This window comes from Leptonychotes weddellii, chromosome 6, assembly GCF_054177405.1.
Source record: "Leptonychotes weddellii isolate Sample4059 chromosome 6, ASM5417740v2, whole genome shotgun sequence".
Taxonomy (NCBI): Eukaryota; Metazoa; Chordata; class Mammalia; order Carnivora; family Phocidae; genus Leptonychotes; species Leptonychotes weddellii.
The window spans coordinates 24,749,358-24,773,818 of NC_138374.1; the positions used below are offsets into that span (position 1 = coordinate 24,749,358).

General features: G+C 37.9%; 1 protein-coding gene across 5 annotated transcripts in view; it reads right to left on the reverse strand.

Moving 5' to 3' along the window:
- BTRC (beta-transducin repeat containing E3 ubiquitin protein ligase) overlaps positions 1–24,461 on the reverse strand; it is a 153,914-nt gene that overhangs the window by 30,529 nt on the left and 98,924 nt on the right. For all 5 annotated transcript variants that reach the window (XM_081822829.1, XM_081822832.1, XM_081822831.1 and 2 more), the window contains one exon: positions 609–840. In XM_081822829.1, coding sequence (XP_081678955.1) covers positions 609–840 — 232 coding nt within the window. The remainder of the gene's footprint in view (positions 1–608; positions 841–24,461) is intronic.

A 24,461-nucleotide genomic window follows, 5' to 3' on the forward strand; every position in this document is an offset into this window, starting at 1 on the left:
TTTCTAAAATACTCAATGAAAAATGTTTCCTATTCAGTCCTATAATTTAAATATTCTGTTGATAAATTCCCATAGAAATCTAAATCCAGGGCACCTGGGTGGCTCAGTTGGTTAAGCGACTGCCTTCAGCTCAGGTCATGATCCTGGAGTCCCAGGATCGAGTCCCACATTGGGCTCCCTGCTCGGCGGGGAGTCTGCTTCTACCCTCCCCCTCTCATGAGCTCTCTCTCTCTCTCCCAAATAAATAAATAAAATCTTAAAAAAAAAAAAAAAGAAATCAAATCCAAGTATATAAGTTAGCATATCTTAAAAACTAAGACATATTATTGAGTAACACTTCAGAAAATATATCATTTGCATCTCTGAATGGGTTAAGAACAGGATGACTAGAAGGGCATGAGATATGGAGAAGACAGGGGAAAGAGGAGTCTCTATTTCCAGAGTGTGACCTGGGGTATTTATACCTCAAGAAGGTACGATTAAAGGATTCAGTTTATAAAAATCAAGCCAATAAAGACTTTTAAAAAGAGAGATGAAGATCCAGTTCCATTACCATTGTAACATGTTTTCCAGGCAAATTAATGGCCCACAAATACCCGTAGACATACCTGGCAAAGCAGTTATGAAATCCCTCTGCAACATAGGTTTAAGATACGAGTTTATGTGCCCATGTTGGTAATGACACATTTGGGATATAAGATGTTCCACAAATTCCACTTGATCGGACTCTGACCACTGCTCAAAATATTTGACACACAGTTCCTTTTCCTTCTCATAGCTTGCTGAGAGTTTTCGTTGCTTGGGCACAATCATACTGGAAGTGCCATTGGCAAGTTTTGTCTGTAGAAGGAGTGGATTAAAAGAAACAAAAAACAGTAACTATCGAAAATGAGGGAAATAAATACTTTTCTGATCTGGCATGCTATGTTACGTCTGTATGTTGGAGCTCACTCTGTTACTCATTAGCAATTGGATATTTGTGAACAGCGATTACATGGAAAGCCACACAAAGACCACAGTAAATTGGTAAATCAGGAATAATGCTGGACAACTAGGCGTCCATTTCTAAAAGTTCACAGGAAGATATTATTTGGAGATCTACACATGAAAACTGAAAGCTGAAAGCATGTTATTATTACTAGCAAGTGAAAAAGCTAATTTGCTTTTTCTTGTATACACGAGTTACTGGACATTTATACAATTACTTACTCACAACTTCTTTTTTAATATAAGAAACCTTCCATGCAAAGAAAGGCTGATGAATAATTTGAGACTCTAGTACCTTTGGAGATAAAGCTTTACTGTAACATTTATATGCTCAATCTACCCTTTTCCTTCTAAAAAAGAAATCAAAATTACATGCCATAAAATCTTTTTATTAATTAGTTCATTCAGTAAATATCAATTGGACACCTACAATGTGTCAAACACTGTCCTAGGTGCTAGGAATACAACACTGAACAAAAGTAACGGTCTCTATCATCAGGCACTTACACTGTAGTGTGTACAGCAAGATCAAACCATTAAACAAATAAATGGAAACTATAATGTGGATAGTGCTATTAAGAAAAATAAGGAGATAGAAAAAAAATGTACGGGTTATTGTAGTAGGCAAAATTCTAAGATGACTGCCCCCAAGATTCTTGGCTCCTGGTGTACACATACCTTCTCTCAGCTATTCAAACAAACACATAGGTACTGCTTTGATTTAATTAAGGTGCCAAATCAGCTGACCTTAAGATAGGGAGATTACTGTGATGAGCCCTTTAAAAGCAGAGAGTCTGCTCCAACTGGTTGCTGAAGAAGAAGGGGGACCACATGGAAAAGGATGTGGTCAGACTCTGGGAGCTGCCAGAGCTGCCAGATGACAGCCAGTAAGGAAATGGGGACCTCAATCCTACAAAGGCAAGGAACTAAATTCTGGCAACAATGATCTGAGAAGAGGATTTTCCCTCAGAGCCTCCAGATGTGAATTCAGCCTGGTCACCATCTTCATTTCAGCCTTGTGATACTAGGAGCAGAGGACCCCCAGCCACGCTGTGCCAGAATTCTGACCTAGAAAACTTTGAGCTGATGAATGGGTGCTATTTTAACCTGGTAATTTGTTATGTAGCAATTAAAAAAGCACAAAAAAACTAATATAATTATTTAAGTCTGAGGGGTCAGAGATAGTTTCTCTAAAGAGATGACATTTAATCTGAGACATGAATGAAATGAGGAAACTAGACATTTTGTCACATGGGGGGAAGAAAGGTCTAGGGCAAGGGGAATTTGAGGGAAAAGGTCCTGGGTGGCAGTCTGTCTGGCATTTTCAAGGAACAGGCAAGAGGCCCAGGGTGGTTTGAAACAAGTGAACAAGGAGAAGTAAAGTTGGAGTAGTCCAAGCCAGATCATCCAGGTCATTTAGGTAGCGGTAGCTAATCTCCAATGATGGCTTGAAACAATTCCATCCCTCCCTGAACATGAATGCTGTTCCTCCCATGAAAAGGTAGAGTTTATCTTAGCTTTTGAATCTGGGCTTTGGCTAACAGAATGTGAAGAAAGTGACATTCTAGGACTCCTGAGCCCAGGCAGCTTCTGCTTACTTCTTCTAAGAGCCCTGAGCCACCATGTAAGAGATTCAGGATACCCTGCCGGAGAGGGAAGTTGGGAAGATGGGAAGCTATGCAGAGAGGGGTCACATGGAGAATCACCTAGAAGCCTGAGTAACATGATCTGACACCTTCTAAAAGGATCACTACTGTGTGGAGAACAGACTGTAGGGGCCATGAATGGAAATAAGGAGACTAATTAAGAGACTACTTCACAGTAGTCCATGGAAGAGAACAATCTTTTGGACTTGAGGGGTTGCTATAGAGGTGGTAAGAAATAACTGGGACTCAATGTATATTTTGAAGGCAGAGCAACTTTCTGAAGAAAGTTGGCTTTCTTTAGAGGATATCACAAAGTGGTACAACTGGGTACTTTTCAAAGTAATTTGATAGATCTTCGGCATATTTGCCTGAGGCAATCCCAGTTTGGCAGGGAGGCCAATGTTACTATAAAGCTTATACCTGCCTGGACATATTTAATGTGCCATAAAACTATCAAATTTGGATAATCAACTTCTGCTATTTAGGGCATAGGCTGGCTTAATTTCTAAATGTTAAATCCTGCATACAGGCTTCTTTACAAATGATTCCCGATACACATCTGAAAGTATATTTTCAAGAATGGCATGGCCGTTCTGCTTACACAGAAAAAACCGACACCTGTAAAGAGCAAGCCCTGGTGGGGCGCCTGGGTGGCTCAGTCGTTAAGCGTCTGCCTTCGGCTCAGGTCATGATTCCAGGGTCTTGGGATCGAGTCCCACATCGGGCTGGGCTCCCTGCTCCGCGGGAGGCCTGCTTCTCCCTCTCCCACTCGCCCCTGCTTGTGTTCCCTCTCTTGCTATCTCTCTCTTTCTGTCAAATAAATAAATAAAATCTTTAAAAAAAAAAAGAGCAAGCCCTGGTGTATGGAGTTGGATGTTTTCTAGCATAAATGCCATTGTTGTCTATGATATAGACTAAAAATGATTAATAAGAACCTTGTGGATACAGGCCTTGGGGGGCTTTAGAGCTGCCTTTTGTGTAGGTTATTTGTTTGCATTTCAGAAAAAGAAAACTTGTGAAATATGAAGTAAGACTTAGTGAGCTAATGAATGGGGGTAGGTGTACAAGCTTCACCAGATGCCACCTCTCATCTCAACAACCCAAACCTCCCACTCCATCATCTTTTATAAATTTGTCCTTTTGTCTTTTAAAAGGTAGAAATGGACCGGAGTTGGATGCTACCCAGGGTACTGTTTTCCAGAAATGCCAGTAACAGAGAACAATAATCAGCATGGTAATGAAATGATTCTATTTATAACCTTCAAGAAACCAGATGTTTCTATAATCACAGGGAGTCATGCTTTGATCAGTAGTTATCAGACTAGTAACAGAAAAAAATGCCTAAGGATTTTACAAGTTTGATTATCCCACTGCAGGAGCTAAAGTTCAGTCAGGACTTTACTTTATATATATATATATATATATATATATTTTAAAGATTTTATTTATTTGAGAGAGAATGAGAGTGAGAGAGATCACAGAGGGAGAGGGAGAGGGAGAAGCAGGCTCCCCTCTCAGCAGGGAGCCCGATGCAGGACTCGATCCTAGGACCCTGAGATCACGACCCAAGCTGAAGACTGATGCCCAACCAACTGAGCCACCCAGGCTCCCCAGGATTTTCTTATATTTCCAATGATCAAATCATAAATGGGACCTAAAACGTTTGGCTATTAGAAATGAAGTATAAACTGAGAGTTCCTGAATTTACCAACTGTCTAGGCTACTCCAGCTGGTACTGCATTTTAGTTACTACCCCAAAACAGAGTATTTCTCTGTGAGGTAGAAAGACACACACCTCAGATCCATCATCACTTTGAATGAGTTACTTACTCTTACCATTACACCACACTGTATTAAGAGCTTTGGTCCTACAATACGAAGACCTGGTTTCAAATTCTAGCTCCTCAATTTACTAGCTGTGTGTCATGGCATAAACAACTTGATTTTTTTCCCCTGAGTCTCTGTTTCCCTCATCTGCCAAATTACAGGATATATTCCATTGGGTTTTTGTGAGGATCAAATAAAATAATCTAAGAAAACCATGCTTAGCTCACCACTTGGCACACAGTAAAATGCTCAATAAATCAACACTCTTAATGAACTTCTGACACTTCTGGAGTTGGGCTTTCCCTCTCCTTTTGAAAATACATCCTTCTTTCTCACTGTGTAATATATATTTTTCTGTTTTAATTTTCATTGCAGTATAATGCACATAAAATGCATAATCTCAAGTGTATAGCTAGATAAATTTTCAGAATATAACTAGCACCTAGAACACGAAACAGAGTACCATGAGCCTTATGAGCCCTGCCTTGAGCTCCTTTTATTGGGTCACTAGCCCCACCAAGGGTAAGCACTTCACTTACTTCATTTTTGTAAAAAATGTACTTTTTTTTTTAAAGATTTTATTTATTTATTTTGACAGAGAGAGAGACAGCGAGAGAGGGAACACAAGCAGGGGGGAATGGAAGAGGGTGAAGCAGGCTTCCCGCCGAGCAGAGAGCCCGATGCGGGGCTCGATCCCAGGACCCTGGGATCATGACCTGAGCCGAAGGCAGACGCTTAACGACTGAGCCACCCAGGCGCCCCAAAAATGTACTTTTTAAAACTGTTTGCCTATACAGTTGACAGTAGCATTTAAAAAAATATGGGGCAAGCAAACTAACAAGCAGATTCTAAAATTTGAATGGAAATGCAACGGACCTAAATGTTAGCCAAGCGATCTTGCAAAATAAAAACAAAGATGGAAGACTCACACCACTGAATTTCAAGACTTAACAATAAAGCAATAGTAATCAAGATAGAGTGACTTTGGTGTAAGGACAAACATGTAGATCAATGAAACAGAATACAGACTCCACAAAGAGACTTACATATGGCCAGCTGATTTTTGAGAAAGGTGCTAAGGTAATCCAGTAATGAAAAAATAATCTTTTCAAAAGATGATGTTGAAACATCTGGATACTCATATAGTACTATCAACCATGTACAAAAGTTAACTTAAGTGGATTCTGGACTTATGTGTAGGAGCTAAAACAGAATGTCTAGAAGCAAGCATAAGAGAAAATCTTGGTACTCTTGAGACAGGCAAACATTTCATACACAGGGCACAAGAGCACAGACTTTTTTTTTAAGGAAAAAAATAGATAAATTAGCATCTGGCAAAATTTTAAACTCCTGATTTCTAAAAGAAACAGTTAAAATAAAAATACAAACCACAAACTGGGAGAAAACATTTGCAATATATACATTTGACAAAGGATTTGTATCCAGAATATATAAAGAACTCCTAGAACTTGGTAATAAGAAAATAACATTAGTTTTTTTTTTTTAATGAGCCAAAGATTTGAATAGACATTTCACAAGAAAAGAATCATGGATGTCCAATAAGCCCATGGAAATATGTTCAACATCATTAGTCACTAGGGAAATGCAAATTAAAATCACAATGAGGGGTGCCTGGGTGGCTCAGTCATTGAGTGTCTGCCTTTGGCTCAGGTCATGGTCCCAGGGTCCTGGGATGGAGCCCCGCATCGGGCTCCCTGCTCCGCGGGAAGCCTGCTTCTCCCTCTCCCACTCTCCCTGCTTGTGTTCCCTCTCTCCCTGTCTCTCTCTCTGTTAAATAAGTAAATAAACTCTTTAAAAAAAAAAAAAATCACAATGAGATACCACTACACGCAAGAATGGCTAAAATGAAAAAGACTGAACAAACCATGTACTGGCAAGGATGAGGAGCAATTGGGTCTCTCATACATTGCTGGCAGTAATGATTAAAGATACAACTACTTTAGAATACAGGGAGCAGGTTCTTATAAAATTGAACACATACTTATCATATGACCCAGCAATTCCACTCCTAGGCATTTACCTCTCCTACAAAATGAAAACATTTTTACACAAAGATTTGTATATAAATGTTCATAGCTGCTTTATTTAGAATAGTCCCAAGCTGAAAAAAATCTCAATGTCCAGCAAGAGTTGATAAGAAAAAAAAAGAGTTGATAAGCAAATTGAGATCTATCTGTAAAATTGAATAGTATTCAGCAATAAAAGGAATGAACCACAGATACACAAAATCACACGTATGAATCTCAAACACATGCTGAACAAAAGAAGGCAGGTACCAAAAACTCATACTTTACAACTCTACTTATATGAAACTCTAGGAACAACAAATCTAATTTATAATGATAAAAACAGATCAGTGACTGACTGGGACTGGATGTGGGGATCGGACTGACTGAGTAAGGGTGCAAGGGAAGTTTCTGGGGCAATAAACATGTTCTATAGCTTGACTGTTACACAGCTGTATGTATACATTTGCCAAAACTCATCAAACTGTATACTTAAAATGGGTGTAATTTTATTGTATGTAAATTATATTTTAATAAAATGGAAACTTCTAAGGATAGAGTATTCCTAAGGATAAATGTCATTGCAATATTAATTTCATTTGTAACTAAGATATTACATTTATAGAGAGCTCAGGAGATAAAGGTCTTTGTTATCAAGCCTCTTCCCTCAATCATTCTCCCATACAGATTTTTCTACTAATGGCTAAAGTAAAAGTAGCAAAATTTCAATTTGAGAACCTTTGAAAATCCACAAGGGCACAGTGAAAAGTTCCATTATTAAAAAATCAAAAGGTTGTATATTAGAGTGTATGGGAGAAAGGGTAATGGTTACTGGTGGCAATAGAATTGATTTGGTTTTCCCAACAAAAGCTTGATGACTCAACCACTACGGTTCAAATGTCTAGGAAAGCGGACAAACCACCTCAGTTTAATGGTAACACTAACTTTCTGCCACCCCTGCACAGCTCTTCTGCTTTTCTGTTTACAATGAACAGTTAGCTCCAAAGGAAAGAAAAGAAGAAGCTGTCAGGTGACAGGTACATAAAACGAAAGGACTTAAGTATTTATACGGCTGTCCTCAGCTTAGTCCTCAAAGGCTAAAGGCTAACATTTCCCACCCCCCACCCCTGAAAAGTATTACAAGCACCACTTTCAAAATTACCATGAATTTCTTTGAAGCTGGGCCAGGAGGGGAAAATACAGACTTCAACTAGCCTAACCACCACCACTGCAATATCAAGTGTGCTCACTTTGCTAACTGTATTGTGTATAGGTTGGAAGATGCAGCATGGACTGGCTGAACCTGATTGTGAATTGACAGATGTTTCCAGTTGGCAATCAAACCCTGCTTTAACCAGAGGGAAGGGTGTGGTAAGTAGAGAAAGAAAAATGTTCCAGACACAGGACACCATTTGGAACTGGGGATGTAAGGGCTAGATAGAGTAATATTTATGACTAGAGAGAGGCAAATGATATTTAAGGATTCTGTTTGGCCATAAGAAGGGCTTTGAGAAGGGGGCTTGAAATAGTAAATGGGGATTAAGGAGTGCACCTGCTGTGATGAACACTGGATGATCAAAATAAAAACTTTTAAAAAAGGGCTTTGAGGAAAGACTCAGGCATTGAAACCCATTGTAGGGGAAAGGGGATATAATGCTTAAGATGATGAATGAGTCTAAGAATAAAATGGGCAAGGGTTGTACTGGGGATAAGGCTGTAGCCTAGGCGGGATAGCATAAGAACTTCGACTAAGGCTGGAACCTTAGAGTTATCGATCAACCAACATCCATTTATTGAGTTACTCCTCTGTCTGGGTACTTTTCTAGGTGCTATTGAAATTGTAGCACCACAGTTTCTTTACCTTCTCTAGAGAGGAGTGGAGGGAGAATATATAATAAATGCGTTAACTTCAGAAACCAATAAACATTGTCAAGAAAACGAAATGAGGTAACATAAAAAAGGGAGGGAATAGTACAGCCTACTGTAACTGAGGTGGTCATGAAATGACACAGAAGGAGTTAACACTGGAGCTGAGATCTGAATAATAAGGGTCAGTCTCCTGAAGATCTGGGAATAGGCCCCCAGACATGAAGGAGTCAAAGGTGTGTTCAAGTGAAAGACAGAAAGAATGCTAGTATGGCTGGGGCAGAGTGAATGTCGGGAAATGAGGTTAGTGAGGTGGCCTGGGGCCAGATCACAAAGGCTTTCTGGGCCACAGTAAGGAGTCTGGATTTCATCCTAAGTGTAAAGGAGAACCCCTGGAGGTTCTGAAGGAGTCAAGTATGACATCATCTGATTTATCCTTTAGAAATATTTATACTAGCTGCCATATAGAGAATGCTGAGGGGATAACAAGAGCAGGGGGCATGAACACAGGAAGACCAATTAGCAGGGCGATAAAATAATCCAGGCAAGAGGTGATCATGGCCATGATTAGAAGAGGCAGATTAGGAAGTATTTGGAAGAAAGATATTTTATCCTCAAGAGAGGAAGGAGGACCTGTTGAGAATTCTAAGTTTGGGTTATAATACACATTTATTTCAGTATAATAATTTACTTCTTCAATAGGGCTGATCCTTCAAATATTTAATCTGGTTATTAACCTGGAAGGGGAGAGAACCAGGGTTCTTGTTCCTATGGCCAGAAGAAACAAGATAAAACACTCAAGAGCTTTGAGGGGGGGTAAAGGGAGGATTTTTAAAAAGTCTATACTATACCCTCTATTGGCTGTTGCCAGGTTTTAGTTAAATAAGAATCTAAAAGCACTGATCACATTTTTTCTTACTGTTTTTCCTTGATTTCTTTGTAAAAATCTCTCTTCCGGAAGTTCAACATTGTCTTGGCTAAATTAAAAAGAGATGGTATTGTCTGCATTTTGATTAGGACCAAAAGAGGTAAGTAAGCACACAGAGGGATGGGGCCATGGTGATGGCAGAGAGATCCACAACAGCTCTAGAGCTCCCAAAGAGCTAGGACAGAAACAAAAAAGGAACCCAGAAAGGTTAAGGCCCACTGGCATTTGGGTATCTTTTATTTAACAGGGGTTTTCAAGAAAAACTGAAAGGATCTGGCCATAAATTGAACGTGCAGAATGAGAGGAAATGAGTGCTCAAAAGTGGGATCACAGCTTTTACTGTTCTAATTTTCAGTTAAAAAACCTTTATAACTTTCAGCGACCAAAGAAGTAGTCCACTATCCCATTCTCTTTTGGGGGGCGTGGGGAGGGTGGAGTGAGAGTGCAAATGAAAAGAAAATGGTGGCTCTACATATAGAATGGGACATACGTTTCAACAGAAGTAAACATCACATTTCTCGGTGGGATTATTATATTAATATTTTAACAGCTTCTACTAAATATGATTACATATTAGGTGAACTCATAAATATGTCAGATCTGATTAGTGAACATGGAAGACAGGAAGGGGCAGATTTGTCAGCAGAAGGAAAGTTCACATTATGAATCTGACTGGTTTCTAATAACCAACAAGAAAAAGCCTGCAATCACTTCAATTCTTTCAAATAAAACTCACTAGAAACAAGCTCACAAATAACCCAGTAAATATGGTTATTTTAGACTGGACACTTGCCTTTTTTTTTTTTTTTTTTTACTAATTATAGAAAAAGCCATATAAAAAATTCACCAAAATCAAAACAAAGCCATTTTGATTATTTCCAGGTTTCTGGGGCAGTTAAAGAGATAAGATAGTCACTTAACACTGTTAGGTTTCAAAACTGGGGCTCTCGTTTCTGTAGTGGGTTCCCTCATGCAACTTCATAGCTTCCAGGGCAATAGGTTCTTTTGTTCTAAACCAAGAAACTCACAGCAGTTTAATTTACTGCTGTATTATTATAGCTACTAACTACACACACCTCCAAGGCTGGTAAACCCACTGATGTAGGCAGTGCCACCTTAAAAGGATTTTTGGATGGGTCTTAGTGATGGGGGGAAAAAAAGGACATGTTTAATTATAAGAAATGATTGAAATAGGCACAGACATACCCCGGGTGCCTCTGCACTGCAGCAAGCTCTAAACTTGTTATCGTTAATGGTTTAAATTTCACTGTGCTAATCATTTCAGGACACAAGCCTTTCTTGATAATCTAATGAATTATTCCAACATCCTTCAGCAAAAAAAAAAAATCCTCCATGACAGCACTAATTACAAGACGTTTTCCCAGAGCTTATGTAAAATATGACAGAGCAGCAGCTTAGGGAATTGCAGAAAACTGCTTCTAATTTCCACTGAGAAACTGACAAACACCTCTCTTTCATCTCTCCCAGCTCTCAAGTAAGATTTAACTTTCTCATTTAGTTAATTACCGAGTGAGGATCATCATTTCCCCGGATCGGAGCGGCACAGAGCCTTTATCGTGTTAACTTGTGAACTTGATCGATGGCTGCTGCTAAAACTTAATAACTTCACCCTCTGGCAAATTGTAAGATAAATATAATAGGAGAAACTCTGACAGTAAAAACCTGCCAGAAATGAGCGCTGTGTTTATGTTTCTTTGCAGGCAGCAAAAAAACAACCGACAGCTTATTACTGGTTGCGTGTTACTTATATTTAAAAGACTCCAGGCAGTTAACTTCCTACGTACTGTTAAAACTTTGCTCACAAGATGAGGAAAAATGGGAAAAAGCACCAGTAATGCAGACTTGGGGAAGTGTGGAAAAAAGAAGAAAAGGGAAAAACAAAAAAACAAGCCAAACGAACAGGGAGAACGGCAAGACAAGAGAACAAATATACTGTGTAAACTCTTTTAAAATGTTATGTTTATCATATAAAATGTCCAACCTGCATAAATAGGCATAAAATTCTTAAAAAGAAAAAAGAATTCAGGACTTCTAAGACAATGTATGAACTATATCTAGGAGCAAAGCAAGAGAATTTTGCTCACTCACATGTTTTCAATGACCGTAAGTCCATGCCTGAAGAATTCAATTAACTGCATAATTTCTAGATCTCTTTTCAAAAACCCCTGCAGCTAGAAAACCATTCACGAACTACACCATTTAACCCTTTCTTAAATGAGCACACTATAGCTAGGAAATGCGTAACTTTGTCTCAAATAGTCCATCTAATCTTATGTTCACCTGCCACACTTCAGCTAGCCAATGAGAAGGAAATAGTCTGGAAGTTTTTCTTTTGGTCAAGCTTGAATCTGAACTTGGAATTGTAACACTTAACTATAACAGAGTTGATATCACAGCCTAGTACAGCATGAATTTTATGCCTTTTATAACCAACAGCACCACGGGCAGTAAACAAGGTCCAATAATGAGGCATAACAAAAATAGAATGGCTGCTCACTAATACCAGTTCCCTCTAACCCCTAAAACCGGTAACAGTGCTGAAAAACAAATCCATGTACAAATCACCAAGTCTGTCACAATGACCACCCTCACAGTATAGAAGATTGCAAAAAAAAGAACTAAAATTTTGGGGAGGGCAGAGAAAGGCAGAAAAGGTCTTGTAGGACTTTAAGTCTAACTTGTGAGACTGTATTTAACATCCATCATGTGTTATGATAGTGCCAATAGCTGAAGGCTTCATGCTGCAGTCCAAGGGGCCACAGTTTTGAAAGTTAAAAGGATTTGGAAAACTAAACTTTAAAATAGCAAACCAAATTCATACTCGCTAGAGGGTCAAATCTGATTCTTCATTTTGTTTTGTTTTTCTTTTCATTAAATAAGGATCTAGTGGGGTCAAGCAGAGAAAGACTGATTTGTTTTTAAAAAACAGCATTTATAATAGACACACTTGCGACAATATGAAAACCATAGAAGCACAAAAAACATAAAAATTGCCCATTATTTCTACAATCAACAAATTAAGAACTTACATTTTGGTGGGTATATATCTTTCTAGTCTTAAATATATATATACCAGTCAATTATTTGATGTATAGGGGAGGAGGATGTTTCTGTGCCATCTAGAGGACTTTTTTTGGTCTATAACATCAAATTAATCAGAGCAGGCAAAATTTATCTCCTTTGCTTCAGAGAAGTCAAGATCTGATCCTGGAGGATATAGAATTACAGATCACTGTGACTGTGGAGAGGAGGAGAGAGAAAAGGAGGAAGAAGAGGAAAAAGGAGACGGGGGGGGGGGAAGGCTGGAGGAAAGGGAAGGGGGGAAAGAGAGAAGTATCGTGAAAGAAGGGGGAGAGGGAGGAGGAGAGGAGAGAAGGAAAAGGAATGACAAAAGTGCCTGGGGATAGGGGAAAGGAGAAGAATTGGGCGCTTGGGAGGGGTGGGGGAGGGACCTGAAAGAGCTGGGAGAGATAAGCAGGGGTAGGGAGAGATGGGAAGGGGGAGAACAATGAGGGGCTAGGGAAGAGATGGGGAGGTATGTAGAGAGGGAGAGAGATGAGACGGACAAGAATAACAAAGGACCTAGCATTGCCAAGTTCACCTGCAATATGCTCATTGGACAAACAGGTCCTCTCCCACACAATAAACAATGAACATCAAGAGGGAGAGGAGATGAAAAACCATTTTCCTAAACCACTACTTAATGTTTCAGGCAGAGTAATAAAGTTTAATTGTCTGGAATCTGGTTGCTCTTTCTGTAAACTTTCTCAGATAGAGGTTGCTCATCTGGATGTTAAATAATGTTAATATTACCAAAATAAAATTTCCGTGATGGAGTAAGTTTAAACTAAGAGTCTTCTCCCCAACTTCCCCCTCACATCCTCCCTTTATTTTAGCATTAGAAAGTTAAGTCCTACCATAAATAATGGGGAATGGATGGAAGCATTGGCTGCCAGAGGAAAACAGACACACACACAGCACAATTAAAAAGTGTACATGGGAAAAATATAGCCAGTTTTAAATAAGGAAAGGAAAAAGCTGCCCTCCACCTCTTTGTGCTCTAATCCTTACATTTTTGTGTCCAATAAAAAGGTCTCAATGACTTGGTAAAACTTGCTCCTGAAGAAAGCCTTTGAGAAGGTATATCTAAAACCTGGATTAGGAAAATACAAGGGTTTTTTTTTTTGGATAGGATCTTAAGAAGCCAACTCAGCTTTCCAGAAGAAATTCAACTCTTTCCAAATGCTTGTTAATGCATGTTAAATGCAGCAAGAAATAATCCTATGAGGCAGCAGCACAGGCCTCTCTTAGCTGCAGTGAATGAAGTAAATGACTTGTAACTTCTGGAAGTCTTGGTTATCTGCAGGTAAAACTTTAACAACCCTTGGAGCATCAAGGGACTAAAGACATTTCTCTCTGGAATACGTGGGTAATTGTTTTCTTAATTTATCCAGGAGAAGCTTAGTTTGGATGCAGCATCTGTTTTTTTAGCAGAGCTGATCAAAATAACTTGCTCAGATGCACATAAGTTAGTTGAGTTCAGACTAAATTTCAAAATGCAGTTGTTATGTAAAGTGAACAGTTTTTCTAAAATGAACTTTTGGCCCTTCCTCTTTTTAATGACAATAAAGTTCCAGGTCAATGACTAAGACTAAATGTAAAAGACCAGGACTGCTTTGTACAGATGGATAAATACATTTTCTACAGCCAAAAGTGTTTTACATGAGCACCAAGACCACAAGTGCCACACTGAAGCTAGTTCAAATGTCATTTTGAAGGAATTTATGTTTATGTAATGGAATATCCTAAAAAATGACACCATAATTTGGCACTGCTTCTATCCCAGCTCTACCATATACTCAGTGTGTGTCTTGGGTAAATTACTTAACAGATCTATCTGTGCCTCAATTTCCTTATTTGTAAAAAGGTGATTCTTATAGTACTTACCTGGAGGGGTTAATGTTAGGATTAAAAATAATACATGTAAAGACATTCAGGAGAGTACCTGGCACATAGTAAGGACATGGGCTGTCATTATGCTTTTAATAACTAGAGAGGACTGTAATACACTTAGTTGCTGATTATAATTAGCATTTAATGCTTTATCAAATACAATCTTCTTTGCTTTTATAATTATTTCCAGAAACCTTCACTTTCACATTAGATTTTAAACTCTGAAGGTTACAAATTATGACATAAGCCCTTTATATCTATGTAACAGCAGCTCAGAAATATTTGGTAAACTGAATTTTTAATCCAAACTAATTCAAAGAGTAGATACTGCTTTTTGAGAGTACAACAGTAAAACATATTTGGAGTCCCCTTGTCTCACCAACAAGGATGCGACTATCATCAGTACACTGACGCTTTGTCTATAAGTTAGCTAACGTGGCAATCTTTAATCCACTGTTTTCTAAGTTTCATTTCAATGTTTCTGTGTAGTAAAATATGTAAAATATTACTATGCAAAAACCGAAGACTCAAAGTAAGACTGAAGTTCCAAAAGGAATGATGATTATCATTGATTGATTTTTCCACTAAATTTAACACTTGGGAGAGAAAGAGAAGAGCAAAAGGAAGACATCGAAATAAGTTCTACAATATGGAATAAAAGACATGTGCACATTTTTTTTTTCATTTTCAATCTTTCAGAGCAATTGCCAAAACATTCCCGTAACACTCCAATTTAGTGAGGGAAGAGCAATAAGGAAATCATTAGAATGGTAAGAAGACTTTCAATACATTATTCTAATTTCTAAAATCCACTTTACTGGTTTCTACCAAAGAGCTAACATCCTGTGTACAGAGCACATTTTGCTTCCTTCAGACTTTGTACTTTGTTTTAGTGATCAGCAAAGACAGAGCTGCGCTGAAACCAGACTGAAATTCCAGCTGTCATCAGCACCCACCTTCCTCTCTCTCAAAAACTGGCAGAAAGGGGCGCCTGGGTGGTTCAGTCGGTTAAGCGACCAACTCTTAATTTTGGCTGAGGTCATGATCTCAGGGTCGTGAGACGGAGCCCAGTATTGGGCTCTGCGCTGGGCGTGGAGCCTGCTTAGGATTCTCTCTCTCCCCTTCCCTCTGCCCCTCTCTTCTCCCCCTCAAAAAAAAACCAACCAACCAAACAACAACAACAACAAAAAAACTGGCAGAAAAACTATTCCCATGTGATTTTGTTTCAAGGTTATTTAACTTCCCCACCAAGGGCAATATTTGTGGGCCAGAGACTGTAGATTTTTGATGTTTCTGAAGAAAGAGGGTCACAAATTTTTTTTTTTCAGAATAGGACAAACTTCCACCGGGGATTTTGTGTGTGTATTTGTTTGGGGTGGAGGTGGGAGATGAAATCAGTAAGAAATGAAAATCAAGAAGACAGTTACTTCATAATGTCTATGCACTTGATTTAGAAATAGAAATCATATCCTTTCTTTGCAGAACTTGGCCTTTCTTAAAGCATGAAATGGTTTCTATAAAGATATTTCCTGGTTTACTACCCAACTTTTTAACTTCACCTGGGTGTAGCTTAAGCTCACATGGAACACTATAAATATGAACCTCAAGGGTACCAACTTTTTCTCATGAAATTTTTCTGTGTCAAATGTTCTGAAGTTACTCTATGTTTAGTTTCTGTTTAAGGAATACATACTGAATGTTGGTACTCTGGAAACAAACCATCATGAAAAGTTTTCTTATAGTAGACAGACATAAACAGGCCCACAGCAATAGTGAAGCAACATGATGGACCAGCCTTATCACTTAGTAGCTATGTGATCATGGGCACATTTCTACTGTCCTGGGACCACATCTGTAAAATGAGTGGGTGGATGGGATAATCTGAGGCTCAGTCTGGCTTTTATATTTTGAGTCTATATGATTCAGTTCCATGGTAAATAGAGCTAAGTAAGTAAATTTAAAAATAAAGATTCATTTCTCATATTTTTTTTAAAAGATTTTATTTATTTATTTGACAGAGAGAGAGACAGTGAGCGGGAACACAAGCAGGGAGAGTGGGAGAGGGAGAAGCAGGCTTCCTGCTAAGCAGGGAGCCCGATACGGGGCTCGATCCCAGGACCCTGGGATCATGACCTGAGCCGAAGGCAGACGCTTAACGCCTGAGCCACCCAGGCGCCCCATTCCTCATATTTTCTTACTCGAAAACTAAATTTAGAATTTAAGTATGCCTCTCAAGTGAAAAGAAATATTTTCCTAATATTATTTGGACAAGCAATATATTCCAGAACTCGAAGAATAAGTCAACCTTTTCTAAAATGATTGAATTTTTAATGTAAAGAAATGCTATCATTCTGAGTGACAGGTACACAGGTAACATTATTATTCTATCACTTTTCTACATGCTAAAATATTCCACAATTAAGAAATTAACACTTTAAAAGTGATTAACCTTTCTTAGGGCTGACACTAAAGACTGACCTAATAATGTCATCTTGAAGTTTTCTGTGTCTTAATATTAACTTATTTCTTTCATATTTACTCTCATTTCTTCCATCCACCTCTCTTCATAGTTCCCAGTATTTAAGGTTTTCTAGAAAAATGTCCATAAATGAACGTATCTCTCTATCAAAAACTCCTTCATGGGTTAGCAAAAAATTGTATCAATTTAATACACCAACCTGTCTTATTTAGGGCCAAATCAAAATAGTAGGGCTACATGAAGAGTCTACCAATAGATATGAAAAACCTACTGGGATCTTCTTAATGCTTTATCAAGGTTATAGTGCTCATGATCAGATGGCTGTTGTTCTCTACCAGTTTAATTTTCAGCATTATAGCCCATAGCTCGTTGTATCTTAGAGATCTTTTTCTTTCAGATTCCAAAGGCCATCAAGTGTCCTCAAGGTCAAGGTGGCATATTTAGCTACTGTAACAAAAAAATGAATATGGAAAAGAACTGAGCCTTAATTTCCATTTGAAAGATTAAGTTTCACTGGAAATTACGAACAGAATTTGTAGCACATCTTCCATGGTGATAGTATTTTTCGATGGTGATCAATCTAACAGGCCTACACTGTATATTAAGTAAGGCTGCAAGAGTGGGCTGGTATCAGAATGGACATGGACCAAGAGAGTAGCGGTGACAATGTGGGGTGAAACTGGGAAAAAGACAGATTCAAGACATTTTGGTAAATACATTCTTAGGGATAACAGCAAGGAGCCTGGGTATTACTTAAGGACTAAGTAAAACAACTTACTATTTTAAAGGTAGTGTTAGACAAGCCTTGTGTCAGCAATGTACAAACTATGTACATAGGCTTGAATGAGCTGGTTACCCAGCTTGAGGTGAAAGCCTCAAGTTTTTTCACCTTCAAAGGGGAACAAATACTACCACCTATTTCCCAGGGTTGTTAAAAGAAATAACAGGAGATTATGTATAAACTGCTAAGCATATACAGTGTGGCACACAAACACTCAATAAAGGTAGCTGTTATTGTTTGCTAGTACATAAAAGCCATCTAGGCAATGCAGGCTGCATCAGGATCTGCCCACCAAACTCTGAAGCTAAAGTTTTGTTTTTTTTTTCCCAAAGATTTTTAAAAATTTATTTATTTGACAGAGAGAGACACAGCAAGAGAGGGAACACAAACAGGGGGAGTGGGAGAGGGAGAAGCAGGCTTCCCGCAAAGCAGGGAGCCCGGTGCGGGGCTGGATCCCAGGACCCTGGGATCATGACCTGAGCCGAAGGCAGACGCTTAACGACTGAGCCACCCAGGCGCCCCTGAAGCTAAAGTTTTAACTGAAACTCCATATCACATTCCTTAGGAAAAGAAATTATGAATTGGAATATTTTAAACTATGCTAACTTGTCTGGCCACCACTAGTTGATATGATCAGGGACAGAACTGTGAGGAAAGAATGAAAATTTAAGATGTGATTAGACTGTAAGTGCAGCCCAGTAGAGCCAGGCTCAAAGGCTCTGGGTGAAATCAGAGGAAACTACAACTTCAGGAATTTTTGTGTGCACTAAGTTATCTCATTTAAACAAATATATTAAAGACTTTCTGTGTGTGTTATACTAGGTGATGCAAACAGAGGGTAAACACTGACAAGCTGATTCTAAAATGTATATGGAAATGCAAATGGCCAATAAACATCAAGGTAATACTGACTAATAACAACAAAGCTGGAGGGCTTACTCTCAGAGTTCAAGAACTGACAAAGACCTATAACATAGGAACACCTGGGTGGCTCAGTCGTTAAGCATCTGCCTTTGGCTCAGGTCATGATCCCAGGGTCCTGGGATCGAGTCCCACGTCGGGCTCCTTGCTCAGCGGGGAGCCTGCTTCTCCCTCTGCCTGCCTCTCTCTCTCTCTGACAAATAAAATCTTTTTTTTTTAAACACTTTATTTATTTATTTTGACAGAGAGAAAGAGATAGTGAAGAGAGGGAACACAAGCAGGGGGAGGGGGAGAGGGAGAGGGAGAAGCAGGCCTCCCGCAGAGCAGGGAGCCCGACGCAGGGCTTGATCCCAGGACCCCGGGATCATGACCTGAGCTGAAGGCAATAAAATCTTTTTTTTTTTTTTAAAGGACCTATACATATATGGTCATGTAATTTATGACAAAGGAAACAGTGCAGTACAGAAGGAAATACACATTTTAATAAATAGTGCTGGATCAACTGATTATCACATAACAACAAAAAAGAACTCTTACCTCTACCTAATACCAAAACACACAAAAATCAAATGGATTGTACATCCAAATGTAAAAGGTAAAACAATAAAAATTTTAGAAGAAAACAATATCTTTATGACAGTGGGGTAGGCACAGATTTAAGTAGATTGTAAAAATTCTAACTATATATGGCAAAGACTGATAAAGTGGACTATACTAAAATTAAGAATCTCTGTTCATCATAGACAACATTAACGAAAGTGCAAAGACAAAGCACAGAATAGGAGAAAAAATTTGCAACACATATATCATATCAAAGGATTTTGTATCCAGAATTTATATAAATCATTAAGAAAAAATACATAAAACTCAATAGAAAAATGGGCTGAAAACCTGAACAGGCACTTCACATCTAAGTGGGTCAATCAATATATAAAGAGGCTCAATTTTAACTTTTAAGGGAAATTTAAATTTAAAAACACAATATGACAGTGTGTATATACTTAACACTACAGAACTGTACACCTAAAAATGGTTAAGATGGTTGGGGTGCCTGGGTGGCTCTGTCGGTTAAGCGTCTGCCTTCGGCTCAGGTCGATCCCAGGATCCTGCAATTGAGTACTGCATTGGGATCCCTGCTCAGCAGGGAGCCTGCTTCTCCCTCTCCTCCCCGCTTATGCTCTCTCTTGCTATCTGTCTCTCTCCCTCAAATAAATAAATAAAATCTTTTTTTAAAAAATGGTTAAGATGGTAAATTTTATGTTTTTTAACCACAATTAAAAAAAGAAAAAAAAGAAAGAAACCCGCAGCGTGATTCTGCTATACACCGTCAGAATGCTACGATGAAAAAGCAAAATACCAAGTGTTGGCTAGTGAGGAAACGGAACAATGGAACTTTCATTCACTACTGTCAGGAGTATAAATTGGTACACCAGTTTAGAAATTCCAATTCCCCTCCTAGATACATACCCAATAGGATGCATGTATTCATTGTACATGTTTACCAACAAATATACACAAATTTTTTTTGTAGTTATCAAAATCTGAAGGCAACCCAAATGTTCATCTACAGCAAAATGGATAAATTTGGTATATTTATATAACGAAACACGACACATCAATGAAATTTTAAAAATTAGAACTATATGCAATGTGACTCTTAAAAAACATTATGTTGGGTGAAATAAGTCAGACAGTAAAGAATATGTGTTGTATGATTCCATTTATACGAGGTTTAAAAACAGGCAAAAATAATGGAATGATGTTAGAAGTGAGGATAATGTTACCCTTGGGAGGGGAGTGACAAAGAGGACAGGAATGGGCTTCTGGTAAGGTTCTTTTTCTTTCCTTCTTTTTCTTAAAAACAAACAAAAACTCCGTGATTACCCAGGTGTGTTCACTTTATGAAAATTCACAGAGCCAAATTCAGGGTCTCCTGAATACTGTGTTAGAAGGAGATGATTATATTCATAGAAAGAGGGATAAGGGTGAATTAAGTCCTGTTTGATTGCATACAGACAGTCCTAACCCTTATTTTCTAATATAAAGGAAACAGGGAGTTCTAATAAAGATTTAAATTTCTGCCACGTAACAGCCTTAGCCTCTATTTTCACTTGCGACCCTATGGCCACATACAGACAATTGTTCCCATATGCCACAACTCTGAACAAGGTTAGAGCTCCCTCTAGCACTTTTAACTTGGGAAACACCACAGGCCCTTCCAGAGCTGACACAGTTTGGCGCTGCCCACGGTTAAATGCAATATGGCGATTTTTATTTTTAATTTGCTTTAATTGTTGCTATGATATGAATAATTAATAGGCTGCCTAAGCCAGTTTTGTAAAGTTCACAATACAGAAAGCCAGGAGAGAAATATCTACTTAGAAAGGAGGCTTAAAAATGGTTATAACTGCTATAATATTAGGGAATTCAGAATATTTATTCATGATTTGTGGCAACATTATGTCTTACCAACAAAGAAACATGCTACCAAGCACTTCCTACTAAAAAAATTCTTCTGGTCTTCACTTATCTTTCCCTGCATGGCTGCATAACCGTTGTATCTATAGTACCATATAAGAGCAAAGTAGGTCAGTGGTAGGTGAAACTTGCTCTTCAATGGAGAAGAGAAAGGTTTGGCTGTAAACACTTAACCTAGTTCCATCTATTCTAAAACCAGTATTTATTAGCATTAAATAACTCCCTGGCCAATAGAGACCTATTCAAATTGAAGCCTGTACTCTTTTTCCATGCTTGTAAACTCCCTTCTTCACTGACACCTTAACCACCGGAAATTATGATATCAGTGCTTCCACTCAGCAATGTCTATTTCACTTTTAAATATTGCCAGAAAGTATAATTTAGATATGATGTTGTAATTCTACGCAATCCAGACAGAATGTGAGCAGGCTCTAAAAGTTCAATGATTATGATACACACAACCATCTGGGAATGCAGCCAGAAATGAAAGGGACTTCATTTGTCATTATTGGATTTCAAATCTTCCCCACCCTGAAAGAAACACTGCTTTCCAACACTCTTGTTAAAATACAAATATAAAACCAGCTAATAAAAAGTTCCTTGAATCAAGGAGGGAGGATGAAAGAATGAAAAAAGAAGAGAATGTAAAGAGTCACCTTAAAAGTAAATTCATTTTAGTGAAGACTGTTAGTGTTATTCATTACTCTGCATTCTAAAATTAAGAAACAAATTTTTTTAGTGATAATATGAACAAACATTTCTTATCAACCTTTTTTTTTTCTTTTCAAGCTTACGGATTCCTAAAAAAGTGTGTCCATAAATAAAGGAGACTTTACCAATTTCCAAGGAAATTTTTACCATTTTGTTTTTCAGCATTCTGAATAGAAATTAATACAAGTCAGTAGGATGTTCTCTCTCACGCTCTGGTTACACACAAGCAGCTTTCTGCAATGATAGTACACAATGGACATCATCAGTCCTGGATCTTTCCTGCACATACCACAAAGCCATGATGCCACATCACCAATTAGTTTGGTTTTGCATCACATCTGCTGGTCACATGAATACAGCCACATGCATTCCAAGGGCAGCTCAAACTAGGGGTGAAATATTGTCTGAAAACAGTTCTTCATTAACCTACTGAGAGCCTCAGTCATGACTTGTGTTTTTCCTAAGACAGGATTCACTATTGCTTCTCTTTCAATTCACCCAGTCTCTGTTGGGAGCTCTATATCATGAACTGGGACAAGAATGACAGATCTAAATTAACATGACAGAAAAGCTATTTGATGCTGCCTCTTGGTTTCTCCACTTTCTTTTGTGGCATCCAAAGGCTTCAGAACCCTGGCATTAATTAAGCAACAGTTTTATTACACACAATCAAAGCCTGCAAAGAAAAACCTAACAGACAGCAAGAGGAGATTACAAGGTTCAATTAACAGTTTTACTTTTTTGCGGTTGCTAATTGAGGTATTTTTAATTTTTATCATCTCACTGGAATACTGAAAAGGAAAAACACTGTAAGTGCAAGAGAAGATTACAAACTAAAATGTATTACTACTATATCTTAATTTTATACAGCCAATTTTCATACTTCTGTGTTTTCCAAATCCTGGCTACTTGTTAGTAAATTGTTAACATTTAATAGGCACCACAGAGAACTTTATTTAGATTAACCCCCTACCCCAACACACATACACACACACACACACACACACCCTAATTTCTATGTACTAAAATTCACAAACCACAGTGGTTGAAAGTACATGGCTATGGGGCCGGTATGGGTTCAAATTCCAGTTCTGCAACATAACTTGGGCAAGTTGCTTGATCTCTCTAATTTATTTGTATGCAAAACGGGGTTGAATGCTTCATGAGACTGTTGCGAGGATTTAAGTTAAGAGTGTAATACCCTTAACCCAGCGTTTGGCACATTGTAAATATTCAATAAATAATGGTGCAAAAGGCTATCAAATTTGATAACACAATCTTAATACTTCAAAAAATATATTTTACAATTTTTTTTGTTTGGAAGTCAATTAGACTCACCAAATAGAATTTGAGAATGGACCTTCTGCAAGTGAACATTAGTTCCATTCAAACTCTTTTGAATTTACTTTTGCATACCATTTGCCTTTTATAAAGAACCTGTTTTACACATTTTCAACTGAGGAGAAGCAGGAAGTAAATAACAATCTAAGTCTCACACTTCTGAAGTTTCAAGAGCACTAAATAATAGTATTAATTGGCAATCCACAGCAACCTAAAGAGTATACCAAAAAGTTAGTTATAAAAAGCTCTCACTTAGAATTTACCCTTATTGCATGTTCTCATGTTATAATGCTGAGATAATGGCTCCTACGTAAGTGTCCCAGTCTAGATGTAATCGTTTACATGACTCAGTACCCAAACCTTTCAAAAACATCCTATATTCACAAAACTGTTATCACCTCAAATGGAATCTATTGCAATGTGGATACATGTGGTGCCTGTTACCTGCTCCTTAATGTTCATAACAAAATATAAAGGATAGCTATATTTCTTGGACTTAATTTCAGAACCCACCTCTTCCTTAAATATCACCCAGAGAAAAAGTTAATAAAAACTCCACCAACCTATCAATTTTAAGGTAAAAAATGACACTATACTAATCCTACAAAAAACACATAAAGCAAGATTCAAGGAAACGGATTTTTTTTTTTTTCAAAAGTTCCCTAATAAAACTGTCAGGTTCTAAGCATTCCAATCACAAGAATAACAGAAAACAGACAAAATGAAAAAGAACCTCACACATAGATGTAAATAAAGCCACTCTTTAGGTTGCCCATTAATCCACAAGTGGCATATTCATCTTATTTACAGTATTATACCCCCTACCATGATATTCCATTACAGAGTCACGCTACACACTCCATAGTTAACACTGTAGGAACCATCTCTTTTTAAACACGTTTTTCTCTGTATATTTCCCTTCTGGCTTGCTCTTAGGTTTAAAAAACAAAACAAAACTTTACAATTAAATTCCTTATGCTATTAGATATTCCAAGAAAATGTCTATAAAGAAATGATGTCTGACATAAAATATAATTACATTTAGTTCACTCTTCTAGAAATATTTCAACATTCCTGTTTGTCATAGTCTTAGTGCTCCATGTGAGCCAAGTATTTCTTACATATTTTTACAAGTCTGAGCATGAAATTTATGTCAACCATAACTATCAAAAACTTCTATTCTTTCCATTAGAGAATATGCAGGGAGATTCTATGTGTGTGTACATGCTAATAGTCATGTCTGTTTGCTTTTTGTTTTCATTTGCTTTCAATGTTTCTTTATAATGACTCACTCCTCTCCCAAGCTGCTTCTCTCCTCTCTGAAACAGAGGATTTTAAGGTCCAACTATTAATTCTGATATCCTTACCATATCTTTGCAATCACCAATCTATCTAGATGCATGTAAACAAATATAAAAATATTTACTGAAGTGTTTTCATGCTTGGAAGCCTTAAGGGAAACTTTTTTTTAATTGACAAAATTAATAACCAATCT